Source organism: Nyctereutes procyonoides, unplaced genomic scaffold (assembly GCF_905146905.1).
Source record: "Nyctereutes procyonoides isolate TBG_1078 unplaced genomic scaffold, NYPRO_anot_genome, whole genome shotgun sequence".
In the NCBI taxonomy this organism is placed as follows: domain Eukaryota; kingdom Metazoa; phylum Chordata; class Mammalia; order Carnivora; family Canidae; genus Nyctereutes; species Nyctereutes procyonoides.
In genome coordinates, this window is record NW_026575047.1 from 58,518,531 (window position 1) to 58,543,634 (window position 25,104).

General features: G+C 39.8%; 1 protein-coding gene across 1 annotated transcript in view; it reads left to right on the top strand.

Annotated features, from left to right (window-relative positions):
* The first annotated feature begins 383 nt into the window (after window positions 1-383).
* GABRG3 (gamma-aminobutyric acid type A receptor subunit gamma3) overlaps window positions 384-25,104 on the top strand; it is a 659,970-nt gene continuing 635,249 nt past the window's right edge. Inside the window, exons 1-2 of the mRNA XM_055326791.1 lie at window positions 384-500; window positions 6,279-6,427. Coding sequence (XP_055182766.1) covers window positions 448-500; window positions 6,279-6,427 — 202 coding nt within the window. The 5' untranslated portion in view covers window positions 384-447. The remainder of the gene's footprint in view (window positions 501-6,278; window positions 6,428-25,104) is intronic.

Consider the following 25,104-nt stretch of genomic DNA (forward strand, 5'->3'; position numbering starts at 1 on the left):
CGGGCAGCGCTGCGGGGAGCGGCCGCCTCGCGCCCCCGCCTCCGCGCTCAGAGCCCGCCGCCCGGGAGGGGGGCAGGGGACCGGGAGGAGGGGCCGGGACTCCGCGCCCACCCGCTCCCGCTCCCGCCTCCAAGCTGCGCGGAGCCGGAGCGGGACCGGGAGCCGGAGCCGGGCGCGGGCGCGGGCGGGGGCGGGGGCGCGGGGGGCGGTGCGGCGGCGGCCTCGGTGCGCCCCGCGGAGCCGCGCGCACACCCGCCGGCCGTCGGGGGCGCGGCAGGCCTCCGAGCCGCACCTGTCGGGCCGCGCCGGCCGGGAGACCGTGTGGCGCCGCAGTCCGCGGCCTGGAGGCAGCGAGGGACAGTAGAGGCGGAGGAGGCGAGGCCCGTGCCCCGGGGGAAGCCGCACCGGCCCGAGGCCCCGGGCATCCTCCCTGCGCTCCACCGCACCATGGCTCCAAAGCTCCTGCTCCTCCTCTGCCTGTTGTGGGGCGTGCACGCGCGGTAAGTGGCGCCCGGGCCCGCGGCCCCGGGGGCTCCGAGCCAGGCGGGCGGCGGCGGCGGCGGCGGCGCCGCGTGCGGGCCCGGAGTCCGGGCGCACCTGCCGTCGGCGGGGCTGCCGCAGGGCCCGCTGCGGCCAGGCCGGGAGCAGAGGGGTCGCCGGCCCGCACCCCACCTGTCCCCTTGCCCCGGCACAGGGCCATCTACCTCTCCAGGCTGGGCGGCTGCAGCCTTCCCTGCCACTGGGAATATGGGGACTCTGAGATGAATGGGCTTTTCCCGAAGCTTTTTAGGATCGGGTTGTTTTAAGGGGTTTTGAGAACCACTATCATACAGAACCAAAGGTGTCTACCTCCTATTTGCCCCCCCACACAAGTGTTCCAGGGGCCCCCACGCATACACCGGATCACATTCTGTATAATTTCCATCACTCTGAATTTCCTAAGACCCAGAAGTCGTGGTTTCCTAGCTGCCTTGTTTAGATCACACTGGCAAAGAGCATCCAGGCTGGGGGCAGGTAGCAGACTGGAGCAAGGAAAAGAACCCTACTTCTCAGAAAGGATTCCCCTCCCCAGGTCCTGCAAACACACACTCTACACACGCATCCCTTATAGATGAGCCACTTTTCACACACGAACATACATACACACTTACCCCCATAAAGCACACATGCTGAAATTGATAATAAGGCTTTTGCCTGGTAACTGTAAGACCTTATCTTACCCCAAATACCCTTACCTGCAACCAGCTAATGGGAGCTTAGAAATTCTCCAGGAAGGGATGAAGATGGCTAGTGGGGATGGAAGGGCAGTGGAACTAGAGGGTTAATTCCTGTTGCTGTGAATATAAATAGATATTCTGGGCTTGGTTTCTTTAACTCTGTCTCCTAGACTAGATCTCTGGTCCAGAGCCCGCCGACTTTGGAAATCAGAGTAGCTCCATGCCTCTCCCCCCCATCCCCATCCCAAGAATCTTGAGACACCCTTTTCCCCAAAACACTCTTGTTCATTTCCTGGATCTGGAGGCTAGAGAGCTAGAGAGCCTCCCTGGGAGCAGAAAGCCCTGCAAGTGTGAGCAGGCAATGCCAGGTCTTAGATTTCCATTCATATTTGTGAAGTAGGAAGGCACATAACAAATCTTAAAAGACATAAAAAGACTTCCAGTTTCACTCCCCACTTTTGGCAGGGATGTTTGGCCTTGAGAAAGAAAGCCCTGACCCCTTCCCCTCCATGCCATTTATCCCCACTAAGATGTGAGTGTGAAAGGCAAACCAGTGTGCCAGAGACAGTGTCAACTGGTGACTCAAGGCAGCTCCCTCAACCAGGCATAGTATTCCTTGGGCCTTTAAACTCCAGTTTCTTCCTAAGGAGAGAGCTGGGGAAGGAGATGGAAATGCACTTTCTGAAGTTGATTCTGCCTGTATGTATCTCTGTTTAGAGGCAGAGAGATAAGCAGATGGCATAGGCATAATGTAGACGTCTGAAGTATATAATCTAGATCTGAAGTCACATCTACGTGACCTTTCTGTTGCTACCAACTGAATGAAGTGACCTGCATTTCGGAGATAGATAATTAACTACATATAGTTGAGATTTATAGCTAGTTAACATGCTACAAGGAAAATTACCTATTTTCCTCATTAGTTTATGTGCTTAGTAGGAGGACATCTTAGTATCTAACATGAAGCAGCCGGGTTTCTAGGGATTCCCAAATACATGTACAATTTCTCAGGATTCTTCCTCCTTACATTTCACCCAGGCAGAGGTAATGGTTTTAATGTGTTCTGTAACTTGGTTCATTCCCTGGCCTTCATATTAGAGGTTGCATATCGGTTGAAAAAAATCCAAATTTTAAACAAGCATCTAGCTATATGCCTCTCCTTTGAAAGTGTCTTTGTTCTTTGAATGGGTTTTACAGATGTGCAAAATAATCTGATGGGCAGTGTCTCTTTTCAAACTATTGTTAATGCTGAGATGTTCTCGTTTGCACTCTGTATTGCTTTTCTGGTGTTCAGAATCCCTGGAAAAGGTTCTGACAGTTGTGCTCTCTCTTGGCAACTCCATGGAGAGAAAAGCACCCTATTCTGACACCCATGAATGAGCTTGTTATGTATTACAACACACAAAGTCATGCCTGGACCCCGGTAATACCTTGCAGACACTTAACTGGTTTCTGAGGTTTAGGAGCTCCTTTTAATGTTTAAAAATACTTCAGATGTTGTCTTTGTCCTTCTAATTGAAGAGAAGGTCTAAGACATGAAAATAACATCTGAAGGTTGAGCAGTTATTTGACAATGACAATACATTGCCAATTGGTTTTTAAGAAAAAGCTAATTGCAGTGATGGTGTTTAGGATCCAACAATCCTGATAACAGAACACTCACAATGATTATATATAGCCCACTTAGAATTTAGAAAAGCAGATCATTCTTATTTTATTCATATTCCAGTGTGTCCTCTGAGAGGAGTCTTGGTTTTCATCAAAGGGAGGATTTTTCCGTGGGGCTGGTGGTTTGACACTAGCACTCTGAAGCTTCTACTTCATTCTCTGAAGTCCTGCAGCAAACTGACAGAAGATTAGGATTGGGGGAAGCTCAGTGTTGGCCTCTAAGGAAACTAGAGGATCTCGGGCCACACTTTGCCATAGTGCACCCCACCCCAGCAACCACGCTGCAGGTCCCCGTGTACCTCCTGAAGGGGTGGGAGAGGACGCTGTTGCTTTTCCTTCCTCCTCTCTCCTGCTCTCGCCTGCTTTGGCCTCTGAGGAAGAAGCTTATGCAATTTCAGGAAAACCCTCTCATCACCACTAGAGGGAGAATTAGACTCATTATAATAACTGCATTTGAAGTAGCTCAGTCTTTTTCAAAAACGAAGGCGGTGTGTATACAGAAAGCTGATAAAGAGTTAGTGTGCTCAGTCGCTGTACATGTGACCATCGGGGCAACAGAAAATAACAGGGCATGGAGAGCATAGTCTGGTCTGTGCTGGTGAACTGCCTGTGCTGGGGCGGGGGAGGGGAGCCAGGGAAAGGAATGGGTGAGAAAGGTAGGGGAGGGGAAGAGAAGAGAGAAGGGAGAGAAAGAGGCAGAGATGGAAGAGGGAGAGAGGAAAGCACTGTGGCCCGGTTAGAACAAGTCTTGAGAATGTTGTATGTGATCTGCCAAGGTGATCTGCCCGTCTGTCCCTGGTCTCTCCGTCTTGCTGTGGAATGAATTGCCGGGTCCTGCGGGCAGTGATTGCTTTTAGCTAACCATGTCCTGCAGAAAACCTGCTTCAATCTACTCCCTTTTTTCCAAGATGATAAAATTAATATTCCTGACAATATTTTTGATGAAATATTCTACAGTGACATTTAAAATTCTATAGTGTTATTTGTATAAGTTCAGTTTTACATGTAATGAAACGCAGCATATCACTTCTTGAATGTGTCCCAAATTTTTAAGTTTTTATTGATGGTGAATGTTTAGTGCAAATAAAAACTCACAACAATTTAAAGTTTCTGTGGAGAATTTATTTTAACCTTCTACCCAATAAATATTTAAGAAATAGAATTACAGTTTAAGATAAGCCTAGGAAAAATTTAAATGAAGTCAGTCTGCCAGACACATGCTATATACTCATTTTCAAGATCATATATATATATATATATATATATATATATATATATATTCAACCAGGACCAGAGTATGTGCCACTGCCATAGTCTAGATTAAGGCTAGTTAACACTCAAAAAATACTATAATATGTATAATATATAACATCTACATGTAACTACATATTATACAAAATCATGTATATTATTGTACTCTATAGATAATTATGTAATTATATTATACATGTGATTGTTAGCATTTAAACAATGTGGAGATAATGAACTTTTAAAAGTTTCTTTATTTCTTTCATGTTCATTATAGATAATTTAGACAATTCCAAAAATTAACTTAAAGAAACTTGTGTCCCAGAGCACCACTGCCCTAGGATGATGTTAACATTTTGGCTCCTGTTTAGGAAGCTAAACAGAAATGAGCTCATACCAAGACAGGATAAATAAACCTCAATACAGCTTTCTATTCTATATTTTGTTCCCTTTGGTGAAGAAAAAAAGTCACTTAGACATTTATATTAACAAAGTATAAGGAAATAGGGAAGTTGTTTGTTGTTTTACAAGCTTTTTTTTGCCTTAGTAAGTGAAAGTTCACCTGGAAATACTGCTTTAAGGCAGGAGACTCTCCTCTTTTCAAGCCCAGATGGCTGTGTTGTTGATTCATCCTCACTCACTAAGAAAACTAGCTTGTCATTTTGAGGCTTCTCCATTCAAGTACTCCTGTCAGTGTGTATTACCCAGGAGAGGCTGCTATCCTGCTGCACGAGACAAGCTCAGAGATGCTCAAACGTTCGTCTCAACCCATTTATTGAGGGGCCAAATGGTTAAGACATATTAGAAAGATTTTATTTTATTAAAAAAAGATTTTATTTATTTATTCATGAGAGACACAGAAAGAGAGAGAGAGAGAGAGAGAGGCAGAGACACAGGCAGAGGGAGAAGCAGGCTCCATGCAGGGAGCCTGACGTGGGACTCGATCCTGGGTCTGCAGGATCAGGCCCTGGGCTGAAGGCAGCGCTAAACCGCTAAGCCACTGGGGCTGCCCCTAGAAAGATTTTAATTTTTAATGTCTGTATGAGCTGCTCTGTAAGAAATGAATCCTTTCGTGTTGTAAGAGTATTATAAAATTGCCAGAGGGTGTTCACCCAACACCATCTCTGTTCCTTGTCCCCACACAAGTGCTGGCCAAGCAGACCACCTCATGATGTCCCACGTCTACCTGGAATGAAGATTCTAGTCTCCTTAAGAAGCACAAAAGTCAGCTTAGCTATTTTAGTGAGTGTGATTCTGCAAAAAATATTCTTATATTCAACTAAAATGAGGTCTTGGCAGTAGGGGGGTGGAACAGCATGATAAAGTCACTGTTGTGCCCAAGATTGTGAATCCGAGAAACTACCAAGGAGCCACACCGATGCAAACACAGGAGGGTTTATTTACAAGCTCGAGCCTGGGTCCAAGTATACCCGACACAGCGGAGCAGGGACTTGGACCCCAGACTAAGAGGCATAGCAACGTTATAGGGGCCAGTGGCCAATGGGATACGCAGAAAGTTGCACAGTCATGTTGGTCCACTCGCAGGTGGCCGATTGAATTACATTTTACCCTAAAGTATCCATTTGAACTGGCCTATCACTGAGCTGGATTTCTGGTTAGGGTGTGCCCTGGGCTTGACTAGGGTGGGGCAGTGCCCTAAGCAATAAGCAGGTCAGCACAAGGTGGGTGCAGCCCAAAATAGAGTCAGTCCTGCTCTGCTTGTCCAGGGGTAGGGGATTTTGTTAAATTTCCTGGGTCCCACAGTCACCACCTGACAAACATCTGGAAGGTTTGTGCCTTGACCTTCAGAGGTTCTCAGGGTGGATCCAAACACGGCTGATTACTTGCTGGTTGATCTTCTGGCATTGATTTGTTTATCATAGTGTGTATAGTTTAACAGAGACAAGGAATCAATTTGTGACATTTAATGAAAGCCTAATGACATGTTAAGAGCAGTGGCATTCTTCCTATTGGATTCATTCTAAATTTTGTTTGGTTTTGTTTTGTCTTCATTTTAGAGGTAATCCATTGATTGGGCTTTGAGTAATGTGGGCCTTCTACTTATGTCAGTGGTGCTTGCATGGGCCAACCTTAAGATACTTCCTGAGCCATTACTACAACTAATACTTTGTGCCATAATTACAGGTCCAGAAAAGTGGAAGAGGATGAATATGAAGATTCATCATCAAACCAAAAGTGGGTCTTAGCTCCAAAATCCCAAGACACCGATGTGACTCTTATTCTCAACAAGTTGCTGAGAGAATATGATAAAAAGCTGAGGCCAGATATTGGAAGTGAGTGTCAATGTTTGTGATTCCAATAGAAAATATACTGTGATGATATATTTTTAAAGTTTTTATTTTAAATGATAACTCACAGGAAGTTGCAAAGATGGTACAGTGTCACACAATTAGAGTGTAGTAAGATATCAAAACTGGGAAATTGGCATTGGTACCTTGTGTGTCCATGGTTTCATGTCATCTTATCATGTGTAGATACAGAACTGTTTCATCATCATATAGATACCCCTCCTGCTGCCTCTTTATAGTCACACCCACCTCCCTCCTCCAAAATTCCTAACCCCTGTCAGCCACTATTTGTTATTTCTGTATTTTTTGTGATCTTTAGAATATCACATACATGCACTTATTCAGTATGTGACTTTTGGAGATTGGCTTTTCTCCCCTGAGATCCATTCAAGTTCTTGTGTATATTAATAATAGCTTGTTCTTTCTCATTGCTAAGTAATCTTCATGGCAGGAATATACTAGTTTGTTTATCCATTCACCTATTGAAGAACATTTTTGTTGCTTCCAGTTTTTGTTTATTACAAATAAAATGACTATGTGCATTTGTATACAGGCTTTGTGTGGAAATAAGATTTTCTTTTCTTTTTTAAGATTTTATTTTTTTATTCATAGAGATGCAGAGAGAGAGAGAGAGAGAGAGAGAGGGAGAGAGAGAGAGAGGCAGAGACACAGGCAGAGGGAGAAGCAGGCTCCATGCAGGAGCCTGACGCAGGACTCAATCCAGGGTCTCCAGGATCACGCCCTGGGCTGCAGGCGGCGCTAAACCGCTGTGCCACCGGGGCTGCCCAAGATTTTATTTTCTAGGATGAATGCCCAGGTGTATGATTACTAGGTTGTATGATGAATGTTTAGTTTTTATATTCCCACCAGAAATGTATGAAAGATCCTGTTTCTCTGTCTTCACCAGCAATGAGTATTGTTACTATGTTACATTTTAGCTACTCTAATAGGTATAAATCTAATAGGTTGATATTTCATTGTGTTTTGATTTGCATTTTCCTGTTGGTTAAAGATATCAAACTTTTTTTTTTAAAGATTTTATTTATTTATTCATGAGAGACAGAGAGAGAGAGAGAGGCAGAGCCACGGGCAGAGGAAGAAGCAGGCTCTATGCAGGGAGCCTGACGTGGGACTTGATCCCGGGCCTCCAGGATCAGGCCCTGGGCTGAAGGCAGCACTAAATCGCTAAGCCACCCGGGCTGCCCCAGATATTGAACTTTTTTAATGTGCTTATTTGCCTTCACTATATCCTTTTTATTGAAATATCTTTTCATATTAGTTACCCTTTAAAAATTGGATTATTTTGGGATCCCTGGGTGGCGCATTGGTTTGGCGCCTGCCTTTGGCCCGGGGCGCGATCCTGGAGACGCGGGATCGAATCCCACATCCGGCTCCCGGTGCATGGAGCCTGCTTCTCCCTCTGCCTGTCTCTCTCTCTCTCTCTCTCTCTCTCTGTGTGTGACTATCATAAATAAATAAAAATTTTAAAAAATTGGATTATTTTGTTTCATTTTTTCTGTTGAATTATTGAGTTCTTTCTAGGTGTGATTCCTTTGCCAGATGTAATTTACAAATGTTTTTCTCTCAGTATGGAGCTTGTTTTTTTATCTTTGTAACAAGATCTTTCGAAGAGAAAAAGGTTTTAATATTGATGAAGTTCAATTTATTGATTTTTAAACTTTTATGGAACATGCTTTTGGAGTAATGACTAAGAACTCTTCATGAAGCACTAGTTCCTGAAGATTTTCTCCTTTGTTTTCTTCTAAAAATTTTATAATTTATATTTTACATTTAACTAATTATCTGTCTTTATATAAAATCAGTGAGGTAAGTTCTCTCCACCATTTTTTCCTCTATGGATATCTGGATCTTCTATCACCATATATATATATATATACATATTTGTGTTCTCTATTTTGTTCTTTTTATCTGTATGTCTATCACTGCGTCAATATCCACAGTCTTGATTACTATAGTTATGTAATAAGTCTTGAAATTAGGCATTGGGTAGATTAGTTCAACAGCTTTTTAGAACTTATTTTAACTCTTATAAGCCATTTGATTTCCATATTAATTTTAGGATTATCTTGTCTATATCTAGAAAAACTCTTCTGGTAAGTCTCTATTAGTTTGGGAAAAATAACATCTGTACTATGTTGAGTATTCAAATCCACATATGTGGTATGCCTTTCCATTTTGAATCTGCTTCAATTTCTTACATCCAGTGTTTTACAGTTTTTAGTATACAAGTTCTGAATATATTTGTTAGATTTACAGCTAAGTATTTCATGTTTTGGGAGTGACTACAGATGGTACTGTATTTTAAAATGTCTTTATACCTGTCTTCATTTATATACAGTAATACAGTTGATTTTTGTATGTTGATTTCGTGTCCTCTGACTTGCTGAAATTCACTAGTTTTGGGAATTTTTATGTGTTTGTTTTTTGATAGGTTCCTTGGGATTTTCTGTGTACACCATCATGTCACATAGGAAGTTATATTTCTTGCTTTATAATCTGTATGTCTTTTATTTTATTGTCTTACTTCACTGGCTGGAATTTCCAAGACTGTGTTGAATAGCAGTGGTGTGAATGGACATCTTGCTTTGTTCCAGATATTAGAGGAAGGACAGTCAGTCTTTCACTATTAAGTGTAATGGTAACTATATATTTGTACAATTCTTTATCAAATTGGGAGAGTTCCCTCTATTTCTGATTTTCTGAAAGTTTTATTTTATTTTTTTAAATCATGAATGGCTGTTGGATTTTGTCAAGTGCTTTTTTTCTGCATCAATAGATGAGATCATGTGAATTTTTTTTTTTTAGCCAGTTAATGTGGTACATTAGGTTGAGTGATTTTCAAATACTGAGCCAGTCTTGCATCCCTAGAATAAGCCCCACATAGTTATGTGTTTGATAATACTCTTTTTAAAAAACCTCTTTTTATATATTGCTGAATTCTTTTTGCCAATATTTTGTTAAGGATGTTTACCTCTCTGTTCATGAGGAACATTGCTCTGCAGTTTTGTTTCCTTTTATTTTCTTTCTTTCTTTCTTTCTTTCTTTCTTTCTTTCTTTCTTTCTTTCTTTCTTTCTTTCTTTCTTTCTTTTTTGACAGTCTGTTTGGTTTTGGTACCAAGTAATGCTAGCTTCATAAAATAAGTTAGAAGTGTCCCTTGATCTTCTGTTTTCTGGAAAAAATTGCATGAAAGTTTGTGTTAACTTTAATATTTCATAGAATTCTCCAGCAATATTCTCTGGGTCAGGAGATTTCTGAAGTTTTATTATTATAATTTAATTTCCTTAATATACATAAATCTCTTCGACTTATCAATCTTATATTAGGTAAGTTGTAATAGCTTATGCTTTTTAAGAAATTGGTTCATTTCTTTTAAAATGCTGGGCAGCCTGGGTGGCTCAGTGCTGCCTTTGGCCCAGGGCCTGATCCTGGAGACCCGGGATCGAGTCCCACATCAGGCTCCCTGCATGGAGCCTGCTTCTCTCTCTGCCTGTGTCTCTGCCTCTGTGTGTGTGTGTGTCTTTCATGAATAAATAAATAAAATCTTAAAAAATAAAAATAAAAAAACCCCGCCAATTTATATGTGTAGAATTGTTCGTGGTATTCCCTTATAGTCCTTTAAAATCTTTATGCCCTATAATAGATCCCCTGCTTCATTTAGAATATTAGTAATTTGTGTCATCTTTCTTTTTTCTTTGTCATCTTGCTAGAGGTTTGTTTGACCTTTTTGAAGAACTACCTGTTTGTTTTATTGTTTTTCTCTATTGTTTTCTGTTTTCAACTTCATTAAATTTTGCTTTTGCTTTTATTATTGTTTTTTTTTTTCCTGCTTTCTTTGGGTTTATTTTGCTCTTCTTTTTTGAGGTAATGTTTAGTTTCTTGACATGAGACTATTCTAATATAAGCAGTAGTGCTTTAAATTATCTTCTATGTACTGCTTTAACTGTCATCTCACAGATTTTGGTATATTTAATTTTCTTTTTTATCAAGTTCAATGTATTTATTTCCCTTGAGATTGATTTTCTTAACTCAGATTATTTACAAGTGTGATTTTAGTTTCCAGGTGTTTGGAAGTTTTCTTGTTATCTGTTTCTCATTTCTAGTTTGGTCCCATTATAATCAGAGAATATATTCTATATAAGTTTAATTCATTTGGACTTGTTATGATCCAGAATATGGTCTATTTTGGTGAATGTTCCATGAGCACTTGAAAAGAATGTGTATTTTACTGTTATTGAATGGATTGAATCCTGTTGTTTAATGATATTGTTGAGTTCTTCTACAGCTTTGCTGATTTCCTATCTAGTTTTTCTATCAATTGTTTTGATAGGTTAACAATAGATAGATTAAAGAGTAGATTCTCAAGACCAAGACAAGAATAGTGTGATTGTCCAGGGGAGAAATGCATACAGTTGTTGGTACAAGCCTGTACCATATTCTTGATGATGATCAGAGACCATGGGGATTGTGGCCAACATATTTTTTCATAGGATGAACCTAAGCTTTAGTTTATTTCTTCTTCTCCATGGGGCTTAGTTCCAAACAGAGCCCAGCAGCTTACTAACTCTCGCGCTACCCCAGCCACCTTGTTCCTTTGTTCTTCCAAATTTGAGGCTCAGGTGTCCAATTTATCAGTAGCAAGACATAGAACTACACTGGTTCCAATAGGCATAGAACATCAAGACCCTTGTGGTGCAGTATGCAGAAGTTTGGACATGCCTGCCCAGTGCATTTTTGGAGCAGTCATGTCATCTTTACGTGTTTCTGTTGCCTTTTCCACATAATAAAGGAAGGGAACCAAATTACTTCCAGCTTTAAGATATTTATTTAATAAGCAATACATTTAAATTACCATGACACAAGGTTCACAAGTTCAATCGTCACTACATCTCCCCCTTCATAGTTATACAAAGGGTCTCTCCAGTGTGAAGAGTGTACAGGAATTCTGCATTTATATGGAAAGAGAAGATTGAAAAGATGTTGCTAATTTCATTAATTGTCAGACACTGTGCTTGACCCTAGAACAAAGATATATAAGATTTGTTTCTTACCTTGTAGATGACTTTAGTCTTTCGCATATCCTGTGGTATAATATAGCACTGCACCTTCCATCTATGGTACTATTCAGTACCAAAGTTGTCCTCTGAGGTGGAAAATTGGAAATGGGTAGAAAGTGGGTAAGCTAAGCTTCCCACCCAGATCTCTGAAGATAGCTGGATCACTTAGCCACCATACTAGTTGTAGAAAATGCCAGCCAATTCTATTCAAAAACACGGAATCCCTCTTAACACATGCCCAGAACAAAACACTCAGAAGGGGATGTACTAAGGCTTTGTCATGTGGAACAAGCAAGCAGAATTCACAATTCTAAGATTTTTATTTTTCTGTTATGTATGTAAGGAATTGTGAAAGTGTAATACACACTAAGAGAGAATATTTTTTTATTTAAAATTTATTTATGATAGTCACACACACAGAGAGAGAGAGGCAGAGACACAGGCAGAGGGAGAAGCAGGCTCCATGCACCAGGAGCCTGACGTGGGATTCGATCCTGTGTCTCCAGGATCGCGCCCTGGGCCAAAGGCAGGCGCTAAACCGCTGCGCCACCCAGGGATCCCGAGGATATTTTTTTAAATGGCAACTCTTCTAAAGCTTCATGTTATCAGAAGGACTCTGTGGTTTTTGAGTGAAAGAGATTTAAAAAACAGCTAAATATAAAACCATACAACAGGATGCTCTTCTTTTGTTTCATGATTTTACGGTTCCACCATACACATTGTCATGATCCTGGTGCAGCAAAATGACCTGATGAAAGCCTGCAGGATCCCTGGCACATTTTAGGATTCTTCTTCCCGTCTCATTTAAATGCTAAATAATGTCTGAGTGGCGGAACCCAGCAACTCACTGATGTTCAAACCAAGTAACTGCCCAAGAATACAGAATTAGACACCATTTTCTTTCATGGTTTAGAGGATTCTGCTTTAAAGGACAATTTCTTTAAAAAATAATAATAAAGGACAATTTCTTTTTTCTTTTTAAAGATTTTATTTATTTATTCATGAGAGAGACAGGGGGAGAGAGAGAGAGAGAGAGAGAGAGAGGCAGAAACACAGGCAGAGGGAGAAGCAGGCTCCATGCAGGGAGCCTGATGTGGGACTTGATACCATGTCTCCAGGATCAGGCCCCTGGGCTGAAGGCAGCTCTAAACCACTGAGCCACCTGGGCTGCCCCAAGGACAATTTCTTATAAAAATCTGAATTTCTTTTTTTCCCTACTTTTTTTTTCTCTTGTAGCCTGTTAAACTACCATGCCTCTTCTTCAAGGCACAATCAACTTTTGTCACATAACAGTGTTATATATGGATTTATGATTAGTTTACTATAATTACCAGTTTATTTGTTACCTCTCCTGTTACTCTCCCTCCCTCTCTCAGGCAGCCTCTATTTACGGTGCTTTCACTCTACACCACACCCTGGATGATGAACCTGTGGGGAGCAAGGCAGATGCTTGGGCTTTTCTGAAGGAGAGTGAAGGGGAAAGGGTCCCTGAAGACAAGCATGTAGGAGTCAATATTGGGGTTATTGAGATTTCCACTTTGGAGTAAGGCAAGTGTGTTTAAGGCACTCTTTAATTTAAATTCCTTGAAAACTCCACTTTAATCCTAGGATAAATTCCAAGCCCTTAGAATGATGGAAAGCAGTAAGCCACTATCTGGCCCTTACCTACTGCTCTGCTTTCACTTCCTGCCACTCCACACCTCAAAAATTATGTGCTTTGAGTACACCAAACCTCCTACTTTCCTTATCTGGATCCTTGCTATTTGCACTGCTCTCATTCCAGCACCTGACTCTCTTACCTCCTATGAGAAGCCCTCTTCCATGATGTGCACCTCCGCTCACCTCCCTGCCCGAATGGATCAAGTGTCTTCCCAGAGTTTCTTCTAGCATTGGTTTCTCATCTGTACAATAGGAGTAGCACATTTTGACGGTGATGCAATGTGGTGCAGCCATGAAACAGCTTCTATAACACTTTTGTGTACTTTCCACAGTTCTGCAGCTGGGAATTGATCTTCTGAGTCCCACCCAGGACACAGTACCCAGTTTCTAACTATAGATGCATCAGTTTACATTGGCATCTCCCAACATACATAGTCGAACTGCATACACAAAGATCCAACATCAGGAAATAAATAAAATGGCTCATCACTGTTATTGTCCACATTAAATAGATGGAATCCAACAGACTCATTTATGTCACATAGCAGTGATATATCCCCACGGAATACTCTACTTGGTTTTCTTAATATAAGTTGTGATCATTATGTTTTAAAAATACTCGCTATTTTTCCAGCTATTATCTCTCCTCAACTAACTTCTAAATTATGGATATGTCTGTTTTAGTTCCCCATCTTTAACTATCCATCATTCTAAGTAATACTTCACCTATGTCCTTTACTAGTTCAGGGTTATTCAGGGTATCATTTATCTCAGGAACAGATCTTGTCAGGTGAGCTAGAAAAGGTTGGAGGAGGATAAACTTTCTATAAGAGAATTATGAAAAGGAAAGGAAATGAACCTTGAGTGAACTTTCTCTCCCTTCAGGGTTTCAAGAAATTTGAACCACTCTCCTGAAAATAGAGTATTTCAGAATACAAATTTCCTGTCCATAATCAGGATACCTTATACCAAATACAGTTAGTTTGGGGAAAAATAAAAGGTTATTGGTTGGCTTTTAAAGGTGAATGAACACTGAACATATCTCCAATGGATAGAAATGACTCATGGACTCATTTAATTTAGGCAGAACATCTGTATAACCTTGTCTTGGCTATATCCATGACAAGGGGGATTAATTTTCCATTCCTATTCTTCAGGTGATTGCATATCTGGACTTCTTTTCCAGGCTTTTCTAAAGCTTATACTCCTAGTTTAGTTAAAACTTCTTCTAAATGTGGAATGATGAGCATCCAGTATGAAAAGAAGCTGGTTGCTTGAGTGATAAGGTGAGCTTTGACACTGCTGTAACTTCCTGGCAGAAGGCAGAGGAACCTCAGCCTTCTCCTCAGTGGGGATACCTCCCTGGAGGAGTTGCCTCTTAAGCTGCTTTTCTTCACACTTCCCAGAGCTGGCCATGGCAGATGGACACTGATTCAAGAGTATTGAAGTGACCCAGCCAATTCCTTGCTGGGTGCAATATGAGGACCTCCTGCCCATTCTAGGTCACATTCTAGTCACTTCCTCATCTATGAGGAAAGGGAGAGAGACAATGACAAAATAGTGGGAATATGACCCCAAAAAGTCAGGAGTTAGTTTTGTTGCGGATAACGAATGTTAAACGACTAAAAGACATAACAAGTGGACTTTGAAGTATAATTTTTAAAGCACACTTTATCATGTTGCTTTTTAATATCTTTCAGTGCAAACTTTTGAGGATACTTGAGTAACAAAGAACTGTAAAAAGAATGCTTAATGACTGTTGGTCACAGATGTGATGTCTCTGAGAGAGGCCCAAAGTAGCCAGTGGAAAGGTAGAGAAAACTCTCCTATGTTTCTGAGCTAGTTCCTGATGTGTATAAATGTGAAAACTCCTGCCAGGCCCTGCCATAGAGTTTTGAGTATTTTAGCTGGATCACAGAATTCGAGAGAATTTTGAAATGTGTGAAGGACTGTACAATCAAAAGTATTGAGATATTATTAAAATGGTTGTATACAACTGTCCCTCATCCTGATTTTTTTATATTTTAAGAAAAATTAAAAGACATAAGGTTTTAATCCAAAGGAATGAAACACAAGTGTTGTATTGTAGGTGCTTGCATGCCAGAGGAAGAGAGAGTTGAAGGGAGGGTGTGTGGTGTGTGATATTTTGGGGTCTCTAAAGCATAGCAACTTGATGGATCACAATGTAATTGCCTCAGTTGAGCACTGATTTTCCAATGACCTTTCTAACTATCTTTTCCTGTCTTAATGCACATCAGATGAATGTCTCAACTGTACCTTTAGGTTAACTTGGTTAGTCTTCACTTAAAAACTACAGCCTACTATACAGATGGGTGAGTTGTCATTTTCCAACAATTACTGTATATCCAGAAAATAATTCAAATGTATTCACTCCATTCTCAGAACAGTGGTAGGAGGAGAGGAAACAGACATTCTTAATTGTTGTGCTCAAAGTAAAAGGATTACTGTAGACTTAGTTAACTGATTCTCTCACAAATTGATTCAAATGCATAGGGAGGTGGAGAACAAATTTTGTGGAGAAATTATACCTGTCATCTCTGTGGGAGACTAATAAAGCATCCAAAGGATACTGGGTTAAGACCTCAGCTTCCCCACATAATCCCTGCCATTTTGGGCAGTGATCCCTTTGACACATATACCTTAGCACTTAGAATTTCACCATGGCACATTTTACCAAAGGCCTGTGTAAGGCAAGGCTATATTAAAATATATGCCCGTGGTTCGGTTCATTAAAATGATTTTTTACTAGGCTATAATTTTTTCTTGTAGGAGACATATAATGAGATCTCAATGTATAAGTACTTTTTAACATGTAATTTGATAAATAACTCTGATCACATGTCCTTAGGAATAATCTAATGTCTGGACTTGATTTGAATATGCAATTCAGTTTATAGAATAACAAGTGATCTGTTTCTTATGTTTATTCATTACCACTGCAGAAACTGAGCAAAATAGTTTTATGTGGCTTTAGAGAGGGTTTGAGTGAGAAAAGAAATGGACTCAAATAAGGGTTCTTCCACCAGTTGCCAGCAGATTCCCTGCAAGAAACAATGTCACTGACTGGTAGGTACTATCTGTAAATGAGATAATTAAAATATATATCTAAGTCTTGTCGTAAGAATTGTAGATTAAAACACCTGACACATAAAGAGAGGACAGAACATGTCATCTGCCTTCCATCCACTGTGTTCCTAGACCTACACACTGTGTTGGCCTGGTTTATCAGTGGTGAAATAGAACTTGCAGGCAGCTCCACTGTCATAAAAGCTTTGCCTTATATGGAGATTTCTGTTCAGCTGTCAGCATTTCATCAGTATGTAATTAACATCCTGATCAAAAATATCTTACAGATCCTTTTATAAAGTATTACTGTGCTCTTATCGATTAGGTTGTTTATCCTACTAACTCACATTTGAGAGACAAATGCAGATGTGAAAATCATAGTTTCATAGAATATCATGGCTTGAAGAGATTCCAAAAGAAATCTTTCCAAAAGTTTATAAATGTGGCTTTATATCAGAATTACCTGGGGATCTCTTTAAAATACAGAGATCAGGGCCCAACCATATTATTTTTCTGTTTTCTTGTTCACTGATTTTAACTTAAATCTGTATAATTACCATTCTTCTGCTTGCTTTGGGTTTCATTTGCTTTATTTTTAGTTTCTTAAAGTGGAAGATGAAGTCATAGATTTGAAACCTTCTTATCTAACTTAGTGTATAGTGCTACAAATTCTTCCTAAGCAATACTATAGTAGCATTCCACAGATTTCAGTTTTTTTATTTCATTTACATTCAATTAAAAAGACCCTACTAATTTCCTTTTTCATTTCTTCTTTCACCCATGCAAGGTGCTCATTTAGGTGTCTGATAATCATTTCCCAAATACTTGAGATTTTTCCAGTTTTTCTTTGTGTTATTGATTTCTGATTAAAATCCACTGGGGTCAGTGAACGTACTTTGTATGATTTGGATTTATTTATTTTACTTTTTTAAAATTTTTTATTGAGGTTCAATTTGCCAACATATAGCATAACACCCAGTGCTCATCCCATCAAGTGCCCCCCTCAGTGCCCATCACACAGTAACCCCAACCACCCACCCAGCTCCAACACCCCTTGTTCCGTTCCCAGAGTTAGGTGTCTCTCATTGTCTATCACCTTCACTGATATTTCCCACTCATTTTCTCTCCTTTCCCCTTTATTCCCTTTCACTATCTTTTATATTCCAAATGAATGAGTCCATATAGTGTTTGTCCTTCTCCGGTTGACTTACTTCACTCAGCATAATACCCTCCAGTTCCATCCACGTTGAAGCAAATGGTGGGTATTTGTCGATTTTAATGGCTGAGTAATATTCCATCATATACCTTATACTGCATCTTCTTTATGCATTCATCATTCAGTGGACACCGAGGCTGCTTCCACAGTTTAGCTACTGTGGACAATGCTGCTATAAACATAGAGGTGCAGGAGTCCTGGCATTTCACCGCATCTGCATCTTTGGGGTAAATCCCCAGTAGTGCAATTGCTGGGTCATAGGGCAGATCTATATTTAACTCTTTGAAGAACCTCCACACAGTTTTCCAGAGTGGCTGCACCAGTTCACGTTTCCACCAACAGTGCAAAAGGGTTCCCCTTTCTCCACATACTCTCCAACATTTGTTGTTTCCTGTCTTGTGAATTTTCCCCATTCTCACTGGTGTGAGGTGGTATCTCATTGTGGTTTTGATTTGTGTTTCGCTGATAGCAAGTGATGCGGAGCATTTTCTCATGTACTTGTTGGCCATGTGTAGGTCTTCTTTGGTCAAATTTCTGTTCATGTCTTACCCACTTCATGATTGGATTGTGTCTTTGCTGCTGAGTTTAATAAGTTCTTTATAGATCTTGGGTACTAGCTAGCCCTTTATCTGATATGTCATTTGCAAATATCTTCTCCCATTCTGTAGGTTGTCTTTTAGTTTTGGTGACTGTTTTTTTTTTTCTGTGCAGAAGCTTTTTATCTTGATGAAGTCCCAATAGTTCATTTTTGCTTTTGTTTCCCTTGCCTTCATAGATGTATCTTGCAAGAAGTTGCTGTGGCCAAGTTCAAAGAGGGTGTTGCCTGTGCTCCCCTCTAGGATTTTGATGGAATCTTGTCTCACATTTAGATCGTTCATCCATTTTGAGTTTATCTTTGTGTATGATGTAAGAGAATGGTCTAGTTTCATTCATCTGCAGGTGGCTGTCCAATTTTCCCAGGACCATTTATTTAAGAGACTATCCTTTTTCCAGTGGATACTCTTTCCTGCTTTGTTGAATGTTAGTTGACCATAGAGTTAACGGCTCATTTCTGGGTTCTCTATTCTATTCCATTGATCTATGTGTCTGTTTTTGTGCCAGTACGACACTGTCTTGATGATCACAGCTTTGTAGTACAACTTGAAATCCGGTATTGTGATGCCCCAGCTCTGGTTTTTTTTTTTGTTTGTTTTCAGTATTCCTCTGGCTATTCGGGGTCTTTTCTGATTCCATACAAATCGTAAGATTATTTGTTCCATCTCTCTGAAGAAAGCCCGTGGTATTTTGATAGGGATTGCACTGAATGTGTAAATTGCCCTGGGTAGCATAGACATTTTCACAATATGAATTTTTCCACTCCATGAGCATGGAATACTTTTCCATCTCTTTGTGGCTTCCTCAATTTCTTTCAGAAGTGTTCTATAGTTTTTAGGATATAGATCCTTTACCTCTTTGGTTAGGTTTGTTCCTAGGTATCCTATGCTTTTGGGTGCAATTGTAAATGGGATTGACTCCTTAATTTCTCTGTCTTCAGTCTCATTGTTAGTGTAGAGAAATGCCACTGATTTCTGGGCATTGATTTTGTATCCTGCCACACTGCCAAACTGCTGTATGAGTTCTAGCAATCTTGGGGTGGAGTCTTTTGGGTTTTCTCTGTACAGTATCATGTCATCTGAGGGAGAGTTTGACTTCTTCTTTGCTAATTTGAATGCCTTTTCTTTCTTTTTGTTGCCTGATTGCTGAGGCTTGGAGTTCTAGTAATATGTTGAGTAGCAGTGGTGAGAGTGGACATCCCTGTCTGGTTCCTGATCTTAGGGGAAAGGCTCCCAGTGTTTCCCATTGAGAATGATATTTGCTGTGGGCTTTTTGTAGATGGCTTTTAAGATGTTGAGGAATGTTCCCTCTGTCTCTACACTCTGGAGAGTTTTGATCAGGAATGGATGCTTTATTTTGTCAAATGCTTTCTCTGCATCTATTGAGAGGATCATGGGGTTCTTGTTTTTTCTCTTGTTGATATCATCTATCACGATGATTTCTTTATGAGTGTTGAACCAACCTTGCATCCTGAGGATAAATCCCAATTGGTCATGCTGAATAATCTTAATGTATCGTTGGAACCTATTGGCTAGTATCTTGTTGAGGATTATTACATCTGTGTTCATCAGGGATATTGGTCTGTAATTCTCCTTTTGGGTGGGGTCTTTGTCTGGTTTTGGAATTAAGGTGATGCTGGTCTCATAGAATGAATGTTGGAAGTACTCCATCTCTTTCTATCTTTCTGAACAGCTTTAGTAGAATAGGTATGGTTTCCTCTTTAAACGTTTGATAGAATTCCCCTGGGAAGCCATCTGGCTCAGGACTCTTGGGAGGTTTTTGATGACTGCTTCAATTTCCTCCCTGGTTATTGGCCAGTTCAGGTTCTGTTCCTTGGTATTGGTGGTGATCTCTCCTTTCTCATTCATGGATTTATTAATTTGAGTGTTTCTCTCTTCTTTTTAATAAGGCTGGCTAACGGTTTATCTATCTTATTAATTCTTTCAATGAACCAACTCCTGGTTTTGTTGATCTGTTCCACAGTTCTTCTGATCTCTATTTCATTGAGTTCTGCTCAAATCCGTATTAATTCTCTTCTTCTGCTGGGTGTAGGATCTATTTGCTGTTTTTTCTCCACCTCCTTTAGGTGCAAGGTTAGCTTGTGTATTTGAGTTCTTTCTAGTTTTTGGATGGATGCTTGTATTGCGATGTATTTTCCCCTCAGGACTGCTTTTGCTGCATCCCAAAGATTTTGAACGGTTGTATCTTCATTCTCATTAGTTTCCATGAATCTTTTTAATTCTTCCCTAATTTCCTGGTTGACCGTTTCATCCTTTAGCAGCATGGTCCTTAACCTCCCCATGTTTGATATCCTTCCAAACTTCTTGTTGTGATTTAGTTCTAGTTTCAAAGCATTATGGTCTGAAAATATGCAGGGGACGATCCCAATCTTTTGGTATCAGTCAAGACCTGATTTGTGAGCCAGTTTGTGGTCTATTCTGGAGAAAGTTCCATGTGCATTTGAGAAGAATATGTATTCAGTTGCATTTGGATGTAAGTTCTGTAAATATCTGTGGAATCCATCTGGTCCAGTGTATCATTTAAAGCTCTTGTTTCTTTGGAGATGTTATGCTTAGAAGATCTGTCTATAATAGAAAGCACTGTGTTCAAGTCCCCAAGTATAAGTGTATAATTATCTAAGTATGTCTTAACTTTGGTTATTAATTGATGGCGATACTTGGCAGCTCCCAAATTTGGGGCATAAATATTCATGATTGTTAGGTCCTCTTGTTGGATAGATCCTTTAAGTATGATATAGTGTCCCTCTTCAAATCTTATCACCGTCTTTGGGATAAACTTTAATGTATCTGATATAAGGATGGCTACCCCTGCTTTCTTTCCAGGACCTTTGAATGCAAATGGTTCTCCAACCGTTTATTTTCCAGCTGTAGGTGTCTTTACATCTAAAATGAGTCTCTTGTAGAGAGCAAATAGATGGGTCTTCTTCTTTTATCCAGTCTGAAACCCTGTGCCTTTTGATGGGGTCATTAAGCCCATTCATTTTCAGAATTACTATTGAAAGATATGAATTTAGTGTCATCATGATACCTATTCAGTCCCTGTTTTTGTGGATTGTTTCCTTGGACTTTCTCTTTCTTTTACAGAGTCCCCCTTAATATTTCTTGCAGAGCTGATTTGGTGGTCACATATTTTTTCAGTTTCTGCCTATCTTGTAAGCTCTTTATCTCTCCTTCTATTCTGAATGAGAGCCTTGCTGGATAGAGTATTCTTGGCTGCAGGTTCTTCTCATTTAGGACCCTGAATATATCCTGCCAGCCCTTTCTGGCCTGCCAGGTCTCTGTGGAGAGGTCTGCTGTTATCCTAATACTTCTCCCCATAAAGGTTAGAGATTTCTTGTCTCTTTCTGCTTTAAGGATCTTCTCTTTATCTTTGGAGTTTGCAAGTTTCCCTAGTAAATGTCAGGGTGTTGCGTAGTTTTTGTTGATTTTAGGGGGGGTGTCTCTATCTCCTCGATCTGAATGCCTGTTTCCCTTCCCAAGTTAGGGAAGTTTTCAGCTATGATTTGTTCAAATACATATTCTGGCCCTCTGTCCCTTTCGGCGCCCTCTGGAACCCCAATTAAATGTAGATTTTTTCTTTCTGAGGCTGTCATTTATTTCCCTTATCCTATCATCATGATCTTTTCATTGTTTTTCTCTTTTTTCCTAAGTTTCCTTCCTTGCCATCTCTGTGTCACTCACTGGTTCTTCTACCTCTTTAACCCTCGTCATTAGGACCTCCGGTTTGGATCACATCTCATTTAATTTTTAATTTTGGCCTGATTAGATCTAAATTCTGCAGTCATGAAGTTTCTTGAATCCTTTATGCTTTTTTTTTAGAGCCACCAGTAGCTTTATAATTGTGCTTCTGAATTGGCTTTCTGACTTTGAATTGTAATCCAGATTTGGTAACTCTGTGGGAGAGAGGACTGTTTCTGATTCTTTCTTTTGTGGTGAGTTTTACCTTCTAGTCATTTTGCTCAGTGCAGAGTGGCCAAAAACAAGCTGTACTGGATAAAGGAGAAAAAGAGAGAGAGAGAGAGAGAAAGGCCGGGGTGGGGGGGAACAAACAAAACAGAAAACAGGGGGAGTATCCTCTGATTCTGTATACTGTAAATCCCTTGACTTCCCTTGGAATTTTCCAGTGCTGTTTGGTCAGTAACTTGCTTTTCCCCTGCCCTTCTAGCTGGTCTTCTCGGGGAGGGGCCTGCTGTGCTGATTCTCAGGTGTGAGCACCTGGGGGTGCTGCCCCGCCCCCTGCCAGATGCAGGGCTCAGTCCTATGAGGCCCCTGCTCAGTCCCAAGTACAAGGTGACACCAGGAGGAACAACAACAGTGGCGTCGGCCAGCTCTCCAACTCTGGAGTCAGCTCCCGCAGTAACTGCCGCAGCTCCCGTCTGCAGGGCCCTGGATGCTCCTGGGGCAGAGCCCCGGATCTGTACAGCTAGGGGCCGCCTGGCAACAACAACAAAAATGAAACAAAACAAAATAACAAACAACAGAAATAATCTTTCAGAGCAAGACATTAGCAGAGAAGACAAGGTTCTGGAGTAGATTGTGTGCATGGTATATATGGGAATGGGAATGGTTCTACACATGCAACATATCATGGAATGCCCAGGGCACAAGGATAGAGAGGGTTCTATCTTAAGCAATTAGAATAAGCAACTAATTAAATATTCTAGAAACACATTATCTTTGCCTGGTTCTTTTATCTAGAAAAATTAAGGCAGCTTCACTGTGGTCAAAATCATTCAGTTCTTTAAAAATCTTGCATCATGGTTTCCTAGCCTCTGTTATTTCTTATGATAAATAAGTCATCATTTTCCTTCTTTATATAATGTAACTTTATCTGTCTGCTCTTAAGATTTTGTTCTTCACCGACTACTTAGCAGTTTGATAATGACATGTCAAGATAGAACTTTCTTTATATTTATGATTTTTGGTGTTTGATGACTCACTTAGATCTGCAATTTGATGTCTTTCATCAGTTTGGGAAAATTCTTGGTCAAAATTTCTTCAAATTTTTTCATCCCAATATCTCTTTTTCTGGGAATTCAATTCTATACATATTTTTCTTCATTAATCATTGGATGTAATTGGACTGTCTGGATATTCAAAAATAATTACAGTCAAGGCTGTATTAACTATCTAGGGTATAATGACTTTAGGGGAGTGAACCACAGTACCCAAGGAAGGCTCCTATCCTCACACCATATTCACTCTTTATCTCAGTATCTAAGTTTATTCCCATCATGGTCCTTATCACTATCAAAATAACTGATTTATGATTAGTTTACTTGTTTTCTGTCTGTTTAACTCACTATGATTTAAAGTCTATGAAAGAAAGTAGGAGCTTTATGTCTTGACTATGGGCTATCCTCAGTTCCTAGGACAGTGTCTAGCTCAGTAATTATTCATTGATTATTTGTTGAATGAATGAAGAATGTTAGGAAGGCAAAGATAGGATTTACCATATACTCTTAGAAGGGATAATATTAAAACACAAATATTAATAAAAGACATTCATTGTAATACTGAAAAGTTGAATTGTAAAAGTAGGTTGGAAAGTGAAAGAAATTTGAAAGAGTTCAGTAAAAAGTATTTTGTACTATTAATGCTTAATTGGTTATAATAGAACCACAGGATCACAGCTGGCTTTTGACTTCATATAAGTGGAATCATGTAGCATTTTTCCTTTTGTGGCTGGCTTATTTCACTTCAACATAATGTTATCAAGGTTCATCCATACTCTAGCATATGACAGATTTCCTTCTTTTCTAAGGATGAGTAGTTCCATTGTATTTGTATATACTTTTCTTATCCACCCGTATGTTGATTGAAATTTAGATTACTTCCACCTCTTGGCTACTGTGATTTCAGAAGTTTTTAAGTTTAATATAGTCCCATTTATCTATCTTTGCCTTTGTCCTTTGGGCTTTTGATGTCATATTCAAGAATTCATTGCCAAATCCAATATCATGAATACTTGCCCATGTTGTTTTAGGAGTTTTCCAAGAGTCTTGTAGTTTTAGGTATTATTTTAAGATCTTTGATACATTTTGAGTTAATTTCTCTATATGGGGTAAGATAATGTTATAGCTTCATTCTTTTCACATAGATATGCAGTTTTTACAACATCATTTGATGAAGAGACTGTCCTTTCCCCATTATATAGTTTTGGCACTCTTGTCATTTGGCCATATACATAAAGGTGTTTCATTGGTCTATATATCTCTTAATACCACTACCACACTGACTTGATTACTGTTGCTTTGTAGTATGTTTAGGAATATGTGAGACTACTACCTTGAGCCTTTTTTTCTTAAGACTGTTATGATCTTTAAGGACCTTTGAGATTCAATATAGATTTTAGAATGGAATTTTCTATTTCTGCCAAAAATGTCATTGGAATTTTGGATAGTATTGACATCTTAAAAATACTAAGTCTTCCCACCCATGAACACAGGATGTCTTTCACTTTCTGGTGTCTTTTTAAATTTCTTTTTTTTTAAAGATTTTTATTTATTTATTTATTTATTTATTTATTTATTTATTTATTTATTTATTTATGAGAGACACACAGAGAGAGAGAGAGGAGAGTCAGAGACATAGGCAGAGGGAGAAGCAGACTCCATGCAGGGAGCCCAACGTAGGACTTGATCCCGGGACTGCAAGATCACACCCTGAGCCAAAGGCAGACACTCACCTGCTAAGCCACCCAGGCATCCCTTTTTAAATTTCTATCACCAATGTTTTATGGTTTTCAATGTACAAGTCTTTTTCTCCTTGGGTTGAATTTATTTCTAAGTATTTTACTCTTTTTGATGTTGTTGTAACTTGAACAGTTTTTTGAATTTCTTTTTCATATTATTCATTGTTAGTGTATAGAAATCCAACTGCTTTTTGTGTTTTTATATCCTGCAACTGATGAACTTGTGTATGTGTGTGTATGTGTATAGAATCTATAGAGTTTTCAACTTATAAGGTAATGTTTCTGTATAGATAAAATTTTTCTTCCTCCTTTATAT